Consider the following 20,032-nt stretch of genomic DNA (forward strand, 5'->3'; position numbering starts at 1 on the left):
GTAGCTCCTGAAAAAAATAAGACATGGGACTTAGTGAAATTACCGGAAGGAAAGAAACTGGTGGGATGTCGCTGGGTGTACACAGTGAAATATAAGTCAGATGGTTCTTTGGAAAGGTACAAAGCAAGGTTGGTTGCTAAAGGGTACACTCAAATGTATGGGATAGACTATCTTGAGACATTTTCCCTTGTTGCAAAGATGAACACTGTAAGAGTGTTGTTGTCACTAGCTGCCAACCGAGGCTGGAAATTACAGCAAAAATGCCTTTTTACACGGTGACCTTGAGAAGGAAGTCTATATGGATGTTCCTCCAGGATTCGGCCCAAATACAGGACAGGCAGTTTGCAGACTAAAAAAGGCTTTATATGGACTAAAACAGTCCCCGAGGGCTTGGTTTGGAAGATTTACCAAAATGATGCTCAAGTTGGGATATAAATAGAGTCAAGGAGATCATACTCTGTTCGTAAAACATTCATCTTCAGGGGGAGTGACTGCTTTATTAGTCTATGTTGATGATATTATTGTGACTGGTGATGATCTAGAAGGAATGGAGAAGTTAAAAAAATGCCTAGTAAAAGAATTCGAAGTCAAAGAGCTAGGTAAGTTGAAATATTTCCTTGGTATTGAAGTGGCACACTCTCGGGAAGGAATATCCATATCTCAGCAAAAATACATAGTTGATTTGTTGACAGAAACAGGCAAGTTGGGCTGTAAACCAGCAGAGACACCCATAGAGGATAACCACAGACTCAGAGATGTATTAGAAGATCTAGCAGTTGATAGAAGGTCATATTAAAAACTTGTAGGAAAGCTTATTTACTTGTCCCATACCAGACCAGATATTGCCTATACAGTAGGTGATGTAAGTCAGTTTATGCACAATCCTAAGGAATCACATCTTAGTGTTGTATATCAGATTCTACAGTACTTAAAAGGCACGCTAGGCAAAGAAATCTTATTTAAAAAAGGAGAAAATTTAACCCTTGAAGCCTATACCGATGCAGATTATGCAGGATCTATGGTTGATAGAAGATCAACCTCCAATTACTGCACTTTCCTAGGAGGCAAACTTGTGACTTGGAGGAGTAAAAAACAACATATTGTGGCTAGATCTAGTGCAGAAGCTGAATTTAGGGCAATGGCTCTTGGATTTTGTGAGTTGTTATGGCTAAAGATTATATTGGAAGACTTGAAGATCAAGTGAGAAGGTCCAATGAAGTTGTATTTCGATAATAAGTCTGCTATCAATATCGCACATAATCCAGTTCAACATGATCGAACGAAGCACGTTGAGGTGGACAGACATTTGACACCCCTAAAGTGACCCTAGTCGGAAAGTGGTTTCGGGACCACAAAATCGAGTCATAAAAATAATTAGCCGTCATATTTTATGACTATTATATGTGAATACGAATGTGTGAAAGTTTTAAGCTTTGATTTAGTAAATTGCATGTGAATTTAGTCAATAGGACTTATGTGTGACACTTTTGAAATGTGATAGGTCAAAACATAAGGATCTATTAGTGCATGAAATAAAAAGGGTGGACTTGCATGTCAATTTCCCCCCTAATATGTAGTGGCCGGCCATGAGCATGAGAGTGGACAAAATGCTATGGGGTGAAACATGTTGGAAACATGTTGTGTTAGTGTGTTATGGGAGAAAGAATATAATAAAGGGTTAGTAATAAAGAAATGAAAAGGGAGGGGTGATGAGAACAAAGTTGTCTCATCCATGTTTCCTCCCCCCATTGCCGTAACTTGAGAATAGAAAGAAGAAAAAAATTTCTTTGTTTGATTTCGGCTTGGAGAATATTTAGAAAGAGGTAAGTACTTTGAAATTCTTGAAAATTTATGTATAATTTTGGTGATTTGTTCAAATTCTATCCATTCCATGAGTTAAATTTTTTTGGTTGTTTGGAGGGTTGATATTCGGCCAAGTAGTTTGAAACTCTTGGTAAATATTTTTCTTTCTTTCTTTATGTCATTAAAAAGGATTAAAATGCATCAATTGATTAATAAGCATGCTATCATGAAAATGTTAAAGTGTTATGTCTTTAGAATGTTGAGGTTTTGAATGGCAATTATATCATTAATAAATATATGGATGGTAATGGCTTAATGCATGATGTCTTTATATGTTTATTTTAAAGTTATTTGTGAGATAATTATTTTTATAAGTATTATAAAACATAAAATGGAAAGCCATGCATGTTTGTATCTTCAAGGCCGAATTGAAGTTGTTTTGTAAGTTGGAGTATTTGTGATGATATTTAACCTTAGACAATTGATATGGACGGTATGGGGCATAAAAAAAAAACATGCATGTAGTTCATCTTGGAGGCCGAACAAAGGAGAAAGAAAATAAAATTTACCTCTGGTTCTGACATGAGTTACAAGGCCGAACGATCTTTACCTCTGGTTCTGACATGAGTTACAAGTCCGGTAATGCCCCTTACCTATTCTGGTGACGGTTACGGGATAGGTGTGTTACATTTTATTGGTATCAGAGCTACGGTGTAGTCGATTCTAAGACTAACGTAGCACGCGTGAGTCTATTTATACATGCCATAAAGTGATAAAATGATAGTGTGATGATTTTTGGTTATTAAAATGTGTTTGCTGTATTGCAATGAATCTTGATCTCGATCGAGCTGTAGCAAGCTTCTGACTATGAGAATTTGCGATATAACTTCACTTAGATATGCCTAAATTATTAAGTTGATCAGGTACGTATCATGTACTCGTATTTGAATTTCGATTTGCATTGAATTATAAGGGTATAAGTGATGCAATTTTGAAAGAGTGTTATGACTATAAATGTGATTTTTGTATGTGGCTATGGAACTGGAAGTTGAATGGTCGATAAGCATGTTGTGTTTGCATTCAAGTAATGTAAATGATATACTAATGTGTATTGCTATATGTGTATATGTACATGAGAATTGAGAGTGATATATCCGGGCTAAGTCCCGAAGAGCATTCGTGCTAGTGATATATCCGGGCTAAGTCCCGAAGAGCATTCGTGCTAGTGATGTATCCGGGCTAAGTCCCGAAGAGCATTCGTGCTAGTGCTATATCCGGGCTAAGTCCCGAAGAGCATTCGTGCTAGTGATATATCCGGGCTAAGTCCCGAAGAGCATTCATGCTAGTGATGTATCCGGGCTAAGTCCCGAAGAGCATTCATGCTAGTGATGTTTCCGCGCTAAGTTCCGAAGAGCATTCGTGCTAGTGATATATCCGTGCTAAACCCCGAAGAGCAATCATGCTGGTGACGTGTATTCGGGCCTTCATGCCTAGTAGGCTTTGTGCCGGTAATTTGAGCAAAGTTTAAGTATTCATTACTATACGAATTCAAATTTAAATGAGATGATATGTTTAAAAGTGTACATACATGATGTTTATAGACTTGGTTAAGTCATATCAATGTGTATTAACGAATGAATAAGAGCACTATGTATGTGAATAATTAGAGGCACTGTGTGTGTGCGAATTTCTTTAACCGAGCACTATGAGTGCGAGATCGGTCAGTGGGCACTAAGTGTGTGAAGTGAAATTCATGTAAGACCTCGTTTGGGACGAAGGCATTGATTTGAGATAGTGTGTAAGACCATGTCTGGGACATGGCATCGGCTCGATATGTGAGAATATGTAAGACCATATCTAGGATATGGCATTGTAAGAGCTATATGTGCTATTGCTGAATGGACACTATTTTGTTAATCTTGTTCAAGAAATTATTTTGATTAAGTTTCGACATTCGAAAGTTTGAAAGAATTTTTGATGAATGTTGATAATTTTGGATATACGAGTTATGCGCTAGAATAAATCTCATGCCAGTGTATTATATTAGGCTTTATGCCTATTCGACTGTATACGGGTAACGTTAACTATGATTGAATGTGCTAAATGAACTAAATGTTCAGGTACGTGGAAGTTGATTTTCTTTTGGAAATGAGTTAAGTTGAATATTGAGATGTGATAAAGTTATAAAGGATATTTATTGGGATGTTTGAGTATATGTGTACTTTCAGTTAGGTTACAGCTTATTCATGAATGAAAATGTGGGTTACAAATATGTGAGTTGATGATGTGAATTATACATGTTAATATGTGCTTAATATGTGTTTGAAATGCATTTGTGAATTAAGTTAAGTGATTATTACTTATGAAATCAAGAAAATGAGATATATGTGCATACTTGTAGAAATGTTTATGTATTTGTTTTAAGATAAGAAAATGATTTTATAAATCGATACAAAATCAATAATGAATTACAATTGCTATCAATGAGCTAATGTCTTTGTGGATATAATTCAATAAGAGGACGTTATCCTAAACTATGCATCGGTAGAAATTTTCGGGGACGAAAATTTCTTAAGTGGGGAAGAGTTGTGACACCCCTAAAGTGACCCTAGTCGGAAAGTGGTTTCGGGACCACAAAATCGAGTCATAAAAATAATTAGCCGTCATATTTTATGACTATTATATGTGAATACGAATGTGTGAAAGTTTTAAGCTTTGATTTAGTAAATTGCATGTGAATTTAGTCAATAGGACTTATGTGTGACACTTTTGAAATGTGATAGGTCAGAACATAAGGATCTATTAGTGCATGAAATAAAAAGGGTGGACTTGCATGTCAATTTCCCCCCCTAATATGTAGTGGCCGGCCATGAGCATGAGAGTGGACAAAATGTTATGGGGTGAAACATGTTGGAAACATGTTGTGTTAGTGTGTTATGGGAGAAAGAATATAATAAAGGGTTAGTAATAAAGAAATGAAAAGGGAGGGGTGATGAGAACAAAGTTGTCTCATCCATGTTTCCCCCTCCCCATTGCCGTAACTTGAGAATAGAAAGAAGAAAAAAATTTCTTTGTTTGATTTCGGCTTGGAGAATATTTAGAAAGAGGTAAGTACTTTGAAATTCTTGAAAATTTATGTATAATTTTGGTGATTTGTTCAAATTCTATCCATTCCATGAGTTAAATTTTTTTGGTTGTTTGGAGGGTTGATATTCGGCCAAGTAGTTTGAAACTCTTGGTAAATATTTTTTTTCTTTCTTTATGTCATTAAAAAGGATTAAAATGCATCAATTGATTAATAAGCATGCTATCATGAAAATGTTAAAGTGTTATGTCTTTAGAATGTTGAGGTTTTGAATGGCAATTATATCATTAATAAATATATGGATGGTAATGGCTTAATGCATGATGTCTTTATATGTTTATTTTAAAGTTATTTGTGAGATAATTATTTTTATAAGTATTATAAAACATAAAATGGAAAGCCATGCATGTTTGTATCTTCAAGGCCGAATTGAAGTTGTTTTGTAAGTTGGAGTATTTGTGATGATATTTAACCTTAGACAATTGATATGGACAGTATGGGGCATAAAAAAAAAACATGCATGTAGTTCATCTTGGAGGCCGAACAAAGGAGAAAGAAAATAAAATTTGTGGCTTTGAAGTTTCGGCCATTTGGAAGCAAAAATTCAAGGTGAAATTCAGGTTGTTTTTGTTAATTTTTAGTATCATTGAATTCCTTACTTAATTTTCTCTAAAACCCATGAGTTAATTTTTGTTTTGGTGAATAATTGATGTTCGGCCATGAGTTGATGAGCTAAGAAATTTGAGTTTGATGTTAGAATTTGGAAATCAAGTGTTAGATGAATGCCTTTTGTGTTACGATTTTATGTGATTTTGAGTTTAAGATTAGTTTGTGAAAATTATTTGATAGGAGGGTTAAATGGTTAAATAAATGAAATATGAGAATTTATATTTGAATAAGACATATTCGGTTTTAGTGTGCCATGGGAAGAATTTAATTATTTTGATGTATTAAGGTATGTTAATGCTCTGTCATTGAAAATCTTTGTATATTTGGAGTGGCCACCAAGTATAGAAGCTAGCTCATGGCAAATGTTTTTGTAAAGTTATGAATATGACACTCGGCCATGGATGCATCATTCTTTCTTGGTGTTGCATGTATTCGGCTAGAGGCAAGCATATTGATGCTTTTATCTTGGCTTAGACAATCGGCTAAAAGAGAGTGTGGGCTAATATGTTGAATTGATTTATGATTTCATATGTATGTGACTTTAATGTCTAATGTATGTATATATGGGCTAAATACCTTGAGTTCCTCTTTTGATGCTCAAATGATTAAATTAATTTATTTGTTAAATTAAGCTCAAGAGCTTAGAGGACCAAAGTTGGATAAGGGAAGGGAAGAAGTGATCGAATAGCCGCCGAAATTGTTCGACCACATCCGAGGTAAGTTTTAAGTGTTTAAACGTTTAGTAAATTCAATTATAATAGGACATGATGAGTTGATTTAATAAGATATGATGTGGCCATGATATGTTCTAAGCTCAAATGGTAAGTTCTTAAGTGTTTGAGCTTGGGAATTTAAGGGTAATTTGAAATAGTCTGCTTCGGACAGCAGCAGTAAGGTGACTTTAGAAAATCACCATAAATTTATGAACTTGAATTAGAGGCTGAATGAGACATGAAATTAAAGCTTAATGAGTCTAGTTTCTTATAAAAGAAACCGTGTAAGCAAAGGAATTTCCGATAATGAGATATTTAAAGTTGTGTGAGACGGTGTCAGAATGACTCCGAAATCTCCTGTTCTGTTTTTAGAAAATCATTATAAATTGTACAAAAATGGTTATAAGATAAAATTTATATGCTTAGACTCATTAATGAGTCTAGTTTCAAATGAAATCAAATACAACACATTTTGAATTCTGTAAAATGAGAAATTTGATTCGTAGTGAAGAGTGGTCAGATTAGTCAAACAGTGAAACAGGGGAAACTTTAAGAAAAATCTGGTATTGATTGCCCAAACCTAAAATTCTGGAAATTTTATGGGTGGAAGATATACGAGTCTATATTCAGGAAAAATTAACGGAAAGTGATTTGGAGTTTTGTAGCTCCAGTTATAAATAATTTAGTAACTATTGCTCAGGAAAAATAGCTTGTGCTGAATTTGAGATTATGTTGTGAACCTTGATAAACTTGTTTTAGTTGCTCACAAGCTATTGATTAAACCCATACTTGAATTCTAAATCGTAATATTGTAAGTTCTTGAGCAATAGAGCTTAAATTATGATTTGATTAGATCATGTTTTAAGCAAATCAAAATCATGCTCTTTGTGTGTGGCTATTGAGCCGAAATTGCAAGAATGATAAGTGTCTTGTGTTTGAGTTTTGCTAACGAAAATGAAATATGAATGTGCCATTATTTATTGTTAAATGTGCATGGTTATTTGAATGATGTCTGGGCTAAGTCCCGAAGGCTTTGTGCTAAGTGACCATATCCGGACTAAGATCCGAAGGCATTTGTGCGAGATACTAAATCCGGGCTAAGCCCGAAGGCATTTGTGCGAATTACTATAACCGGGCTATGTCCCGAAGGCATTTGAACGAGTAGCTATATCCGATTAAATTTCGAAGGTATGTGATTTGGGAATGAATGATCTTGCTGTAAAAATTTCAGTTAATACGCTTGAAACATCTCAACATTGAGGTATGTTTCGTATGTGCTTTGAATTAGTTGAGCCCTTACAAATAAGTATTCGCTCAGTTGATAAATGAGCTACCGGCCTTTGGCTAAGTTGATCTTTGTGTATGAATAAAAGGGTTGGTAATGTGAAAGTGTATATATGTGATAAGGCCTAATGGCCGATGTGATGAATGTGAAAGTGTATATATATGTGATAAGGCCTAATGGCCGATGTGATGAATGTGAAAGTGTATATATGTGATAAGGCTTAATGGCCGATGTGATGAATGTGAAAGTGTATATATGTGATAAGGCCTAATGGCCGATGTGATGAATGTGAAAGTGTATATATGTGATAAGGCCTAATGGCCGATGTGATGAATGTGAAAGTGTATATATGTGACAGGGCCGAGTGGCCAATGTGTTGAATGTGAAAGTGTATATATGTGACAGGGCTGAGTGGCCAACGTGATGGATGTGAAAGTGTATAAATGTGATAAGTCCCGAAGGGCATTTGTGTCAGCACTATATCCGGGTTAAAACCCCGCAGGCTTTATGCGAGAATATTATCACTGATTAATGTCCGTAAGCTTCGTGCTCGTACTATATCCGAGCTCTAAAGACCCGATGACTACGTGTGGGGATTTTGTCCGGGTAAGACCCGATAACTTCGTGTGGAGATTATGTCCGGGTAAGACTTCGTAATAAGAATTGCTTATAAATATATTCAATGCGAAAGGTTAAACAGGTATGTACTCCAAGTTTATATGTGAGCTTGATTTGCACTAAATCATAAGGTAGTTATGTGATGCATACGAGAGCAATCTATGAGACTATTCCTATGATTATGTGACATCGGATCAGTGTGAGAGGTTATGTGAAATCATACGATATATCTATGTCACATGAGCTCACTTTTATATGAAAGTTTATCTGCCTATTGTATATGATGAGATGTGCATATTCGGAAAAGGGATGGTATGCCCGAAGGAAGTGTGAAATAAAATATACGAACAACTATGTTATAATTTGATTGTTATCTGTTGGCACTGCTTAAAACTTACTAAGCATTGTAATGCTTACTCCGTTTACTCTGTTTCCTTTGTTTTATAGATCTCATTTGGAAGCTACAGGCTCGGCGATCATCAGCAACTAGTCACACTATCACTATCCATTGTTTGGTACTGTTACGTTTTGGATTATCTTATGGCATGTATAGAATAGACTAACGGCGGAAGAATATCTTTGGTTAATGTATATAAGCCATGCGAAAATGGCATCTTTGAATGTTTACTTAGTGAAGTTTAAATTTTACCTCTGGTTGTGCTTAGTACTTATTTAAACGAACGATCTTTATTTCAAGAAAAAGTTCAAAATTTTACTGTTCTGACATGAGTTACAAGTCCGGTAATGCCCCTTACCTATTCTGGCGACGGTTACGGGATAGGGGTGTTACAAGACATTTCATAAAGGAAAAACTGGAAAGTCGCTTGATTTGCACTCCATTTGTGTCCACTGATGAACAACTAGCAGATATACTTACCAAAGGATTGTCTGGGAAGTTGTTTCAGAAATTAGTAAGCAAGCTGAGAATAGATGATATCCACTTCCCAGCTTGAGGGGGAGTGTCAGATTTCAGAATATTTGAATATATCAAATATGATTCTAAAAATATTCTATCCCTAACTTTAAGGCTGTACAGTATCCCTACAATTATTCTGTTTCCTAGCGTAAAGTTACCTTAGTTAGGCTAACTATGTGTATAAATATGTATGTAATCTCTTGTGGAAAATATAATAGAAAATATCTTTTTTTTCACACATGGTGCCACCATGACTACACCAATTATAGCAACAAATGAAACCTAATACATAGGATGGGCGATCCACCTAATGCTGCTAAGACTAGCACAGGTTTTTGGAATAGGTAAACTAGTGGTTAGCTTTAAGTGGGCTTATGGAGCAAAGTGTCCCTATATCAAACATTCCAACATTTCTAAAGGTAACACTCTAAAAGTTTCTCTTTGCGGAGGAGATTTGGTGTCAACTTTCCACCACTGCCTCACAACCACAAGCGGGTGGACTTGCATGGTGCAACTAAGCTACTTTGAGGCACATATTGTGACAGCCCTAAATTGACCCTAGTCGGAAAGTGATTTCGGGACCACTAAACCGAGTCATAAAAAAATAATTAACTGTCCTAGTTGATGCTCATTATATGTACTTATGCATGTGTGAAAATTTCATGTTTGAATTTTGTTAATTGTAAGTGAATTTTAGTAAATAGGACTTATGTGAGAAAATTTAGAAATGTGCTAGGAAAATGTAAAGTGGCCTATTAATGCATGTTACAGAAATGGTGGGTTTGCTTGTCAAATTGCCCAATATTTGAGCTAATGGCCGGCCATGCTATGAGTGGAAACATGTCACAAACATGTTATGTTAGTGATGTATGTTAGGAACAATAAAATAAGGAGTATGGGTAATAAAGAAATGGAAAAAGGAAAGAATGTTGTGATTGTTTCTCCCCCTCCCCATTGCCGTGAATATAAGAAAGAAAACAAAAAAAAAGTGTCCATCTTTTTTTCATTTCTCTTGGCCGAATGTTCTAAGGAAGAAAGAAAAACAAGTTGTGTTCTTTGGTTTTTCTTGGCCGAATTGAAAGGAAGAAGAAGGGAGTGAAGCAATCGGTCATCTTAGGTCACTATTAAGGTAAGGAAGTTTGTACTAGCTCTTGAAATTTTAGTTGATATTGAGTGAGATATCAAGTGATTTTTGTAAACCATGTTGAAATTTTGATTTTTGGGGTGAGTATGATTTTCGGCTATAAAAGATTAATAAGGGTGATGGTTGTGTTTCATGCTAAACTTAGATGAATAATAGTAGTTTGCTTACATCTTGATATCTATGAGTTCCTTTCTTGGTTCTACCATAGACCCACGAAGTATATGTTTATTTGGTGTTGTTGGAGGTTTATGATAGAAACTAATGAGTGAGAGTTTGATAGATACTATGAGGTTAAACTTCATGAGATTGTAAGCTTGTAAGCTAGATGATGAAATTCATGCTTTGTGAAGGTAAATGGTGTAGAAGGAGCATTCGGCCATGAAAAAAAAAAAAGAAGAAAATTTATGATGAATTAAGTTGGAAGCTATTATAATGTACTTGTGCATTCGGGTATGGGATGAAAATATATGAGATGGTTATAATCAGCCTTGTGATTCGGCTCTTGCATATATATATATTTGCACATGATGTATTGGTATGACATATATATATATCATCTCAAGGTATATGTTTATATATGGTGGTGTTTTAGTTATGGAGTAAATGATGGATGCGTATTGAGTTATAATATGTAATGCATTAGTTAGTAAAATGTATGTCATTTATATGTGGTACTAAGCATATAATCGGCCTCAACGTAGACATGCATATTCGGCCACATGAGATGGATTGGCGTTGCATGTATTCGGTTAGAGGCAAGCATATTGATGCTTTTATCTTGGCTTAGACAATCGGCTAAAAGGAAGTGTGGGATAATATGTCGAGTTGATCCATGATTTCATATGTATATGACTTTAATGTCTAATGAATATATATAGGCTAAGTACCTTGAGTTCCTCTTTTCGATGCTCAAATGATTAAATCAATTTATTTGTTAAATTAAGCTCAAGAGCAAAGGGGAACTAGATCCGATAAAGGGAAGGAAAAAGTGGTCGAATAGCCATCGAAATCGTTCGACGACATCCGAGGTAAGTTTTTGAGTAATAGAACTTAGATTATGATTTGATTAGATCATGTTTTAAGCAAATCAAAATCATGCTCTTTGTATGTGGCTATTGAGCCGAAATTGCAAGTGTGATAAGTGTCTTGTGTTTGAGCTTTGGTAATGAAAATGAAATACGGATGTGTCATGATTTATTGATATATGTGCTTGGTTATTCGAATGATATCCGGGCTAAGTCCCGAAGGCTTTTGTGCTAAGTGACTATATCCGGACTAAGATCCGAAGGCATTTGTGCGAGTTACTAATTCCGGGCTAAGCCCGAAGGCATTGGTGCGAGTTACTAAATCCGGGTTAAGTCCCGAAGGCATTTGTGCGAGTTTCTATAACCGGGCTATGTCCCGAAGACATTTGAACGAGTAGCTATATCCGGTTAAATTCTGAAGGTATGTGATTCGGGAATGAGCGATCTTGCTGTAAAAATTTCAGTTAATACGCTTGTAAAATCCCAACAATGAGGTATGTTTCGTATGTGCATTGGAATAGTTGATTCCCTTCGAATAATATTCGTTTAGTCGAGTAATGAGCTTCCGGTATTTGGCTAAGATGATCCCTTATGTATGAATATAGGGGTTGGAATGTGAAGTAGGAATGATTTGAGAATATGTTTATATGGGGTTATCCGTTTAGTTATATGAATGCTATACTTCAGTTGTGCTTAAATTCTTTGCTCAAGACTTACTAAGCATTTAATGCTTACTCCGTTTCTTTAATCATCTGTTTTATAGATTTTGGTTCGTCAGCTATCGGACTCGGGAATTTTGAAGTCGAAGTCGCCCACACTATCAAAGCCCCTTTTGGTATACTTTTGGTTGAACTTTGAAATGGCATGTATAGGACTACCCTTTTTGTTATTGGTCATGTACCCTTCGATTTTGTGTAAATTTGGATAGCCATGCGAAAATGGCTTAAATATACTTTGATCATAGCATTATAATCGTTTTGTATGTTGTTCGTCGAGAGTTATGGAAATGTTGGTAACGGTTAGCCATGGGATTGGTCATTCAGGATCACTTTTGGTATATGTATGACAAACTCTAGTTGATCCATGGAGGATCATGAAATGGGTAAAGTTTACCTTAAAAATAGATGCTGGCAGCAGCAGTGATGTGGATGTGAAAAATCACTAAAAATAGTAGGAATGGAATTAAATAGTGAATAAATTATGTAATCGAACCTTGATAAATCTATTTTCATAGGAAAGTAACGAAACGTTCATATGAACAGTATATTATGAGATGTTAAAGTTTTCGTGAGATAGGGCCAGAACGGTTTCTGGATCCCCTGATCTGACTTTGGAAATTCATTATAAATTAACCAGAGACATTTAAAAGTCATGCCATATATGTATAGATTCCTCTTTGAGTCTAGTTTCATTAGAAACAAATGGCATAAGTATTGAAGCCCTGTACAAGGAGTTATCTAAGTCGCAATGCAAGAAGGTCAGTGTAGTCGAGCCCTGTAACAGGGGAGACTTTAACTAATAAACTGTACTAATTGGCCCGACCAAAAATTCTAGAAAACAATCTGTAAATGGACATATGAGTCTAGTTTCAGGGAAAAATTACGAAACTGATTTTCGAGTTTTGGAACTCAAGATATGATTTTTAAGGTGACAGTGACGCAGTTAGCCAACTGCCTGGAAAAATTTAAAATGGACTGTGCAAATAAGTGATTTAAGTCTGCGAACCCCTCGTGTCTGACTCCGGCGACGGTCTCGGGTACGGGGTGTTACACATATAGAGTTTAGGTGAGCAAGCATTACGGCCAAGTGGATGGCACGATATCTCCTTGGGACAAAATCCCAGTTAGAGGAAAGCAAGCCCAATGTTAGGTACAGGCTAAGCATTTACTATGCCCCACAAGTTCCACCAGCCAAGGTATAGATTTAAGTTCAAGTGGCTTATCAATAACAAGATTAGAATAGGCTGAAGTTAAGACAATACCCTTGATTTTCAATGAGACATGAGCATGACGTTGGGTGTCCATCATTTGTGGAACTAAACTTGTGCAAGGCTATGAGCGTGTCCTAAGAGTGGCCTCTATGCAGGACAAGTTTAGCCTTGCCTGACTTTGTCTCAAGGTTGTCCAACTATTGAATAATGCCTTGAGTTCCAAGAATGTGAGTTTTGAAGTGTGCTTGTGAGCATGTGTTAGGTTATCACGATGCTAAGATGGAACATTCTTATGAGAAGTGACTCTTTAGGATCGGTGCTCAAAATCATTGAGACAATCAAATGCCTAAAACCTCGTGTGGGTATGTCTTCCAATTGGATAATGGGGGTGGGCATCCACCCTTGATGTGTTGCAAGATGTTTCTTATGGCCTTGTGGGCCAAGCCATGAAGGACTCTTGAGTGTGATGCACCACGCTCTTCCAATTAAGAATGAGAGATCCATGACACTTAGCATGTTACTGAAACATTGTTCAATAAACTTTTCTCAAAGTTTCATTCTATAATTCAAGTTTTAGTCCTATATGGTTTGAGCAATCCTCATTGCCGCTTTCTTTTGAAATAAAGACACCAATGTATGCTACCTCCACTCATCAAGCATTTGATAATTTTTCCAAATCTTGTCAAACAATTTCATTAACCACCAACCGAAATTCACTAAGACATTTCTAACCTTGATAAAAATTGCATTTAGCATAGCCGCTTTTCTAGTGAATCTAGTCTCAACTCGATGCAAGGCTTGTTTGACCTCAAAAGGCATTGATCTTCAATGAAAAATCACAATATAGGTCCTTTAATGGTGTAGTCAAGTCACTCACACCTTGAGAATAATTAACATTAAAGAGCTTATTAGAATATCCCATTCATCCCTTTAATCTCATCATCTTTCACCAAGACCATATGGTTGTTATCCTTGTACACCTTTAGTTCTTAATTCCCTAGTCTTCTCCCCTATTCAAGATAGCCTATGGAAATCATTTTCTCTATCTTTTGAATCCAAACTATCAAAATATAAATGTATCCACTCTCGCTCTAGCCTCTTTACAGCTTTCTCAGTATCCTTTGTTAGATTTTTATTTCTCAAAACTCTTTGTATGCCTTACTATTTCTCAAGTTTCTAGAGCAAATTTGTTTAATCTTGATATTTGTCTTTAATTCCATGTTCCACAATGATGTGACTTACATAGTGGCACCATAGTCTTTGATTCAACAAGTACCTCCTTCACCAGTCATCTAATACAACTGGCTGTTTTTAATCCACAACAAAATAAAGTAAACTACATGCTAAAAGCCAAGATTGCTGAAAATTATCAAGAGATGCATCACTTAAAAACTATTTCAAGTGAATAAATGAAGGGCGAAATACCAAGTTTGTGTGAATTGGTTGAAGAAAATTCTTTGTGCGAAATCGTCATTGTATTCATAAACTATGTACACCAATCTTGCAAAGTATATGTATTTGTTAAATATCGTTTGAACACAGAGAATAATTTAGTAGACTCAAAGTCATTGAATTATGTAAGTAATAATCAAGGAAATAACAAACTATAAACATCGTACCAGTTCAGTCAGGAATGCTTGTTTGTTAAGACCCTCTAATGTAGTGAATGCAGTCTCAAGGACCCGAGAAAGATAAGCAACAACTCTAGACATGGAAAAGAAGACAAGAAAAAGGAATCAAAAAGCTTACATTTTACATCTGTGTGGCTAAAGAAGTGATCTTATACAACATGGAAACTGAATTTTTTTAGTTCAATTAACAAGTAGACAACAAAAAGTAACATAAATGAAGCTAGGCTGAATGCAGAATGTTATTGGCAAAGGACATGAATCATGTTTCACACCAATCAGCTTTGCATCCATTGCGTTTGCGCCACAAGAGTTGACTAGAAGCATATTACTCGGACTCAGGAGTTAGTGTTGATTATAGACATATGTCAAACACAGGTATGGTGAGGTATTTCCAGGTTTTTCCATGTATAAGATCCTTGGAGGCAATAAACCCATACATGAGTCAGACACATGTTAGAAGGACAAACCTTGTGCAGGCATTTGTTGGACGATGATCATGAACCATTCCATCATCAGGTGAGTGGTAATCTGCTGCCTTTTGTTCAGCTGATAACAATCGGTCAACCTACATTGGAATAAATAAAGAGGCACAATCTAATAGCTTGGAGACAAAAAAAATAGAGTTAAACAAGTATGCACCATCTACTGGGTAATGAAAAGAATAATCAAATATAATAAAGTCTATAAAGAAATATAATAAGATTAAAATCTTTAGCCAACATCTAAAGCTGGTGCTGCAACTATTCATTTTCCTTCAAGTACTCAAATCCGTGGGTCCAATAGACATAGGTATGGAAGTCTGATCCTCCAAATACAAGAAATACTTTAAGAATTTTAGCATATCTATGTCAAACATGTCCATATCCAACAATTACTCCCCATGCTATTGTCCAGTACCATCAAATTAGGAGACTGAAAGTAACTTACCTCAGCCATCACAGTTTCAATGCATTGATGAAGCCCTTTAAAAGCAGCACCCTCTGCGCTAGACATTGCTGTTGCCATTTCTTCGCAAGCGGCAGCATGAGAACCATCAACAGGCAATAAGAGCCGAGATATAGAATTTGCAAAGTACTGCAGATGAAAGGTAAATTTGATTCAAAACTTCAACATATTAAAATATTCTTTGATATGTGAACTTTACTAAGAAACAACCAAAAAACTGAACATACTTGCTGAACTATGGCCACACTACTGCCAGCACGTTGTACTGCAACCATGAAAGATTTGAAACTGCTTTCACCAGCAGCTGCGGCAGCTTCTGCCTGCACATTGGTTAATTAACCACCCTTATTTCCATTATTTTTCGTCAAACTGAAACTTAAAATGGATAAGATAAAACATAATCAGATGTGTACCTGAGAAGTAACCCTTCTACTAACACTTGAACCTATCACAAACCTTTCCCTCAAACTTGCAGCTTCAGTCAAGCTATCTCTAGCCCGTTCAAGTCCATCTGTTATATATTGGCTGACCTAAAAAAATGAGACTATTAAGTACCATGAAAAACTTCCAGAGGATTGACATGCTTAATTAACCAACTTACTTGGTGCAATAGGCAAGTGAACACTGATCTTACATTGGCTGCAAGTGTAGCAGGCTGTCAGACATATTGCAATAAATTAGTCATTGATGACATTTATGTCATGATATATGGTTTCTTCAATCAGCCCAGAGTGTTTTTCCTTTTACCACACTAGCATTCTGGTTCATATTTCATATATTTAATCATGTCACTGTAGGCAATATTTTACCTATCATGTACCAGATAGAATTACTCTTATATTAGCCCAATTATGGAATTTAAAAAAAACTCATGGAGTGAAGAGATTTACGCAACTTCAACAGCAATATAGTTAATAAAAACATTGGAAAGCCTTATTTTTTTCCTTACAACCCCTTTTAGGAACTCAGCTCAGTATTTCTGCAAAGATCTCTTAAGATGCAAAAAAATCACACAGAACTAAGTGAGCATAACACCAATTGGTGGATAAATTATTACCAGAGAAGAAAACAAAGTGCATCTGGTTATTGCTTCTTCATTCCACCGTAAAAATTCTGTCACAGCTGCAACAGATATCTCCAGAGGGGAAGAAGCCACTGAAGCCCCTTTAGAACGCCCTATTGTTCCACTTGGCTCAGAGACTTTCTGGCTTTCAGCACGCAGTTCTTCCAACTGCACAGCACCAATGACATTACAAGCTGCGTTAATGAAGCAAATCAAGCCTTGAAACTTAAGAGAACAAGTAAAAATTGCAAACCTTTGCTTGATACAGCTGCCTAAGAGAGGCTTGCTCATATTCAGGATATTCATCCTTGTGAGCGGAAAAAAGAGACTCTGTGAGACCTGTAATAACAAGCAAATTTGTGATTAAGTCATAAAAGGAGCATACATACTATAGCTATTGAGAATGGTTACCTTCACATTTGTCTGAGCCGCATCAGCTCTCTTGATTGTAACGCCACATTATACATTTCCATTTAATATTTCCAAACTCATCCAACACAACCATCATCTATTTTGGGTTATTTTTTATTAAATTCCATCAGTAGTTCCAAATAACCAACCTAAACTCTCTTATTTAATCAATTAATAATATATCTGATTCGAATATGTATTTAAAATTATAAGAGGATTATGCAATACGAGGTGATTTGCGAAGGAGCTATTGCAAAATTGTTACCTTCAACATCCAAATCACCACATCCAACGGCTCGAAGATCTCTAGCAAGTTCTTGAGTCTTCTCATATGCCACAGCTAGCATTCTCAGATACTGAAGCCTCAAGTGAAACATGATATAAAGTCAATTGTCATTTCTACTTACATTTAATATAAGGAAAAATGGATGCATCTTCTATAAGTTTACTGACCCATAAAATTCCACCTTCCCCCACGGGACGGGGATGCGCAATAGATGGCTTCTCTAACAATTTGTCCAAAAGAGAAGTTACTCTCTGCTCCAAAACTCGCTGCATGTGACGTACAAAAGCAACCCATAATTAGAGGGGGGAAAAAGGTACACATGATGATGCTGCCTATGCATTGAGGAAATGCAATATATAGGAACATAAAGGGCATATTCTTCAAGGCACCTGAACTAAAATTGACATAACATCATTAGGAGAAGGGAATACTGCCATAATTGTGGCAGCTTCTTTTCGTACAGTATCTGCAGGACAAACAACATAGATACAACAAGTCTGTTGGTGATCTCAAGCCCTTCAATTTACATCAATATAACTATGCTCTTGACCTGTAATTTCTTTGTATAACTTAGAAAGTCCACAAGCAACATAGTTAGGACTAGCTTGAGAACTTTGGTCTCCTAGAACCAATTTATTGTCCGAATTCATCACTTCCACATCAATGAACATTGGACGGGTTGCTACATAATGTTGCATGGCACTAGTGCCCCTGTTGAACTGCCATTGTGGAATCAGACATTCCAAATAGATTAACACAACTCTCTCATAAATTTAAATAGCCTGCTTTAAACTGAAATAAATTAAATTAATACCTTAGTTACAATTTTATAGAATTAACACAACTCTCTCATAAATTTAAATAGCCTGCTTTAAATTGAAATAGAATAAATTGTTAATTTTGGTGAAGGAATCTCTTATTTCATCAAGGAAATACAGCCTAATACTTATATTAGGATGGCTGGCATTCCAGTCCATTATTCTAGGAAAGATAATAGACAATCCCACAAAGTTAGGAACCTTAATAAACTAGGAAAGCAACTAATTAGGAATCAATGACTGATCCTATATTTCTTAGGAAACTAAATAATAAATCCTAATCTACCAGATTACAGCTTATGAGTAATTTCCTAATATATACAAACTAATTCAGCTCCTCTCTACACTCACCCTCAAGCTGGGGTGTATATGTTATACAATCCCAACTTGGAGTTGAATTCATTGAAGCTGATTCTTGAAAGAGCTTTGGTGAGAATGTCAGCAAGCTGCAGTTGAGTAGGGATGTAGCTCAGTTGGACTATTCCATTGTTGAACTTCTCTGAAATGAAATGTTTGTCAATTTCCACATACTTGGTCCTGTCGTGGTGTACTGGATTTTTGGCAATGCTTATGGCGGATTGACAGTCATTTTATATTTTTATCTGGTCCTTAAAATCAACTTTCAATTATCTTAGCAATCTCTAAATCCATATTCTTCGCAAATGCCCAAAGCAAGAGCACAATATTTTGACTCTGCACTATTTCTTGACACCACTGACTGCTTTTTGCTTCTCCATGTAACAAGATTACCCCAAACAAAGGAGCAATAACCACTTGTGGATCTTCTTTCAGTCAATTCTCTGGCCCAACTTGCGTCAGTGTACACCTCTATCTCACGGATTTCACTCTTTTTGAAGAGTAAACCATGGGCTGGTGTCATCTTCAGGTATCTAAGAATCCAATTTACAGCCTCTAAATGTTCCTCATGCGGATCATTCATGTGTTGGCTAACAACTGAGAATGCAAAGTCTGGCCTCGTGTGTGAGAGATAGATCAACTTTCCCACTAGTCTTTGATACTGCCCTTTATCCACTAGTACACCCAAGCATGCGCACTAGTCTCTGTAGGTTTACACCCAAGCATGCCAGTCTCAGTGAGCTAATCTAAGATGTACTTTCCTTGGTATATAACAATCCCTGCCTTAGATCGAGCAACCTCCACGCCTAGGAAATATTTGAGAGCGCCAAGATCTGTAATTTCAAACTCAGTAGCAAGTAATTTTTTGAGTTTGATAATTTCCTCTGAGTCATCTCCAGTTATAATGATGTCGTCAACGTAGACAATAAGAATAGTAATTCTACCTTTCGATGAGGATTTCACAAATAAGGAATGATCTGTCTGGCATTCATTGTATCCGTTTGAGACTACTATTTTGGAAATTTTGTCAAACCAAGCACGAGATGATTGTTTTGGCCTATACAATGACTTCTTCAGTTTGCGCACTTGATGGCTATTTGAGGAGTTTTCTAAACCTGGAGGCATTTCCGTGTAAACATCTTCTTCAAGATCTTCATTCAAAAAGGCATTTTTGATGTCTAGCTGGTACAAGGGCCAATCTTTATTTACTGCTAGTGACAGCAGTACTCAAACCGTGTTTAACTTGGCAACAGGTGCAAAGGTTTCCTAATAATCGATTCCATATGACTGAGTAAAGTCCTTTACCACCAGCCCGACTTTAAATCCCTCGATA

General features: G+C 36.1%; 1 protein-coding gene across 3 annotated transcripts in view; it reads right to left on the reverse strand.

Moving 5' to 3' along the window:
• LOC107942653 (exocyst complex component SEC10b) overlaps nucleotides 1-20,032 on the reverse strand; it is a 36,504-nt gene that overhangs the window by 5,763 nt on the left and 10,709 nt on the right. The window contains exons 13-24 of one of the 3 annotated variants that reach the window (XM_016876356.2): nucleotides 18,075-18,243; nucleotides 17,914-17,990; nucleotides 17,692-17,790; nucleotides 17,504-17,594; nucleotides 17,081-17,166; nucleotides 16,822-16,995; nucleotides 16,366-16,419; nucleotides 16,178-16,294; nucleotides 15,992-16,084; nucleotides 15,747-15,893; nucleotides 15,287-15,384; nucleotides 14,808-14,892 (exon numbers count right to left, since the gene is read on the reverse strand). In XM_016876356.2, the coding sequence (XP_016731845.1) occupies nucleotides 14,808-14,892; nucleotides 15,287-15,384; nucleotides 15,747-15,893; nucleotides 15,992-16,084; nucleotides 16,178-16,294; nucleotides 16,366-16,419; nucleotides 16,822-16,995; nucleotides 17,081-17,166; nucleotides 17,504-17,594; nucleotides 17,692-17,790; nucleotides 17,914-17,990; nucleotides 18,075-18,243 (1,290 nt within the window). The remainder of the gene's footprint in view (nucleotides 1-14,807; nucleotides 14,893-15,286; nucleotides 15,385-15,746; nucleotides 15,894-15,991; nucleotides 16,085-16,177; nucleotides 16,295-16,365; nucleotides 16,420-16,821; nucleotides 16,996-17,080; nucleotides 17,167-17,503; nucleotides 17,595-17,691; nucleotides 17,791-17,913; nucleotides 17,991-18,074; nucleotides 18,244-20,032) is intronic. The other 2 variants (XR_005901054.1, XM_016876357.2) reach the window with 2 other exon arrangements.

The sequence above is a fragment of the Gossypium hirsutum genome, chromosome A09 (assembly GCF_007990345.1).
Source record: "Gossypium hirsutum isolate 1008001.06 chromosome A09, Gossypium_hirsutum_v2.1, whole genome shotgun sequence".
NCBI classification, from domain to species: Eukaryota; Viridiplantae; Streptophyta; class Magnoliopsida; order Malvales; family Malvaceae; genus Gossypium; species Gossypium hirsutum.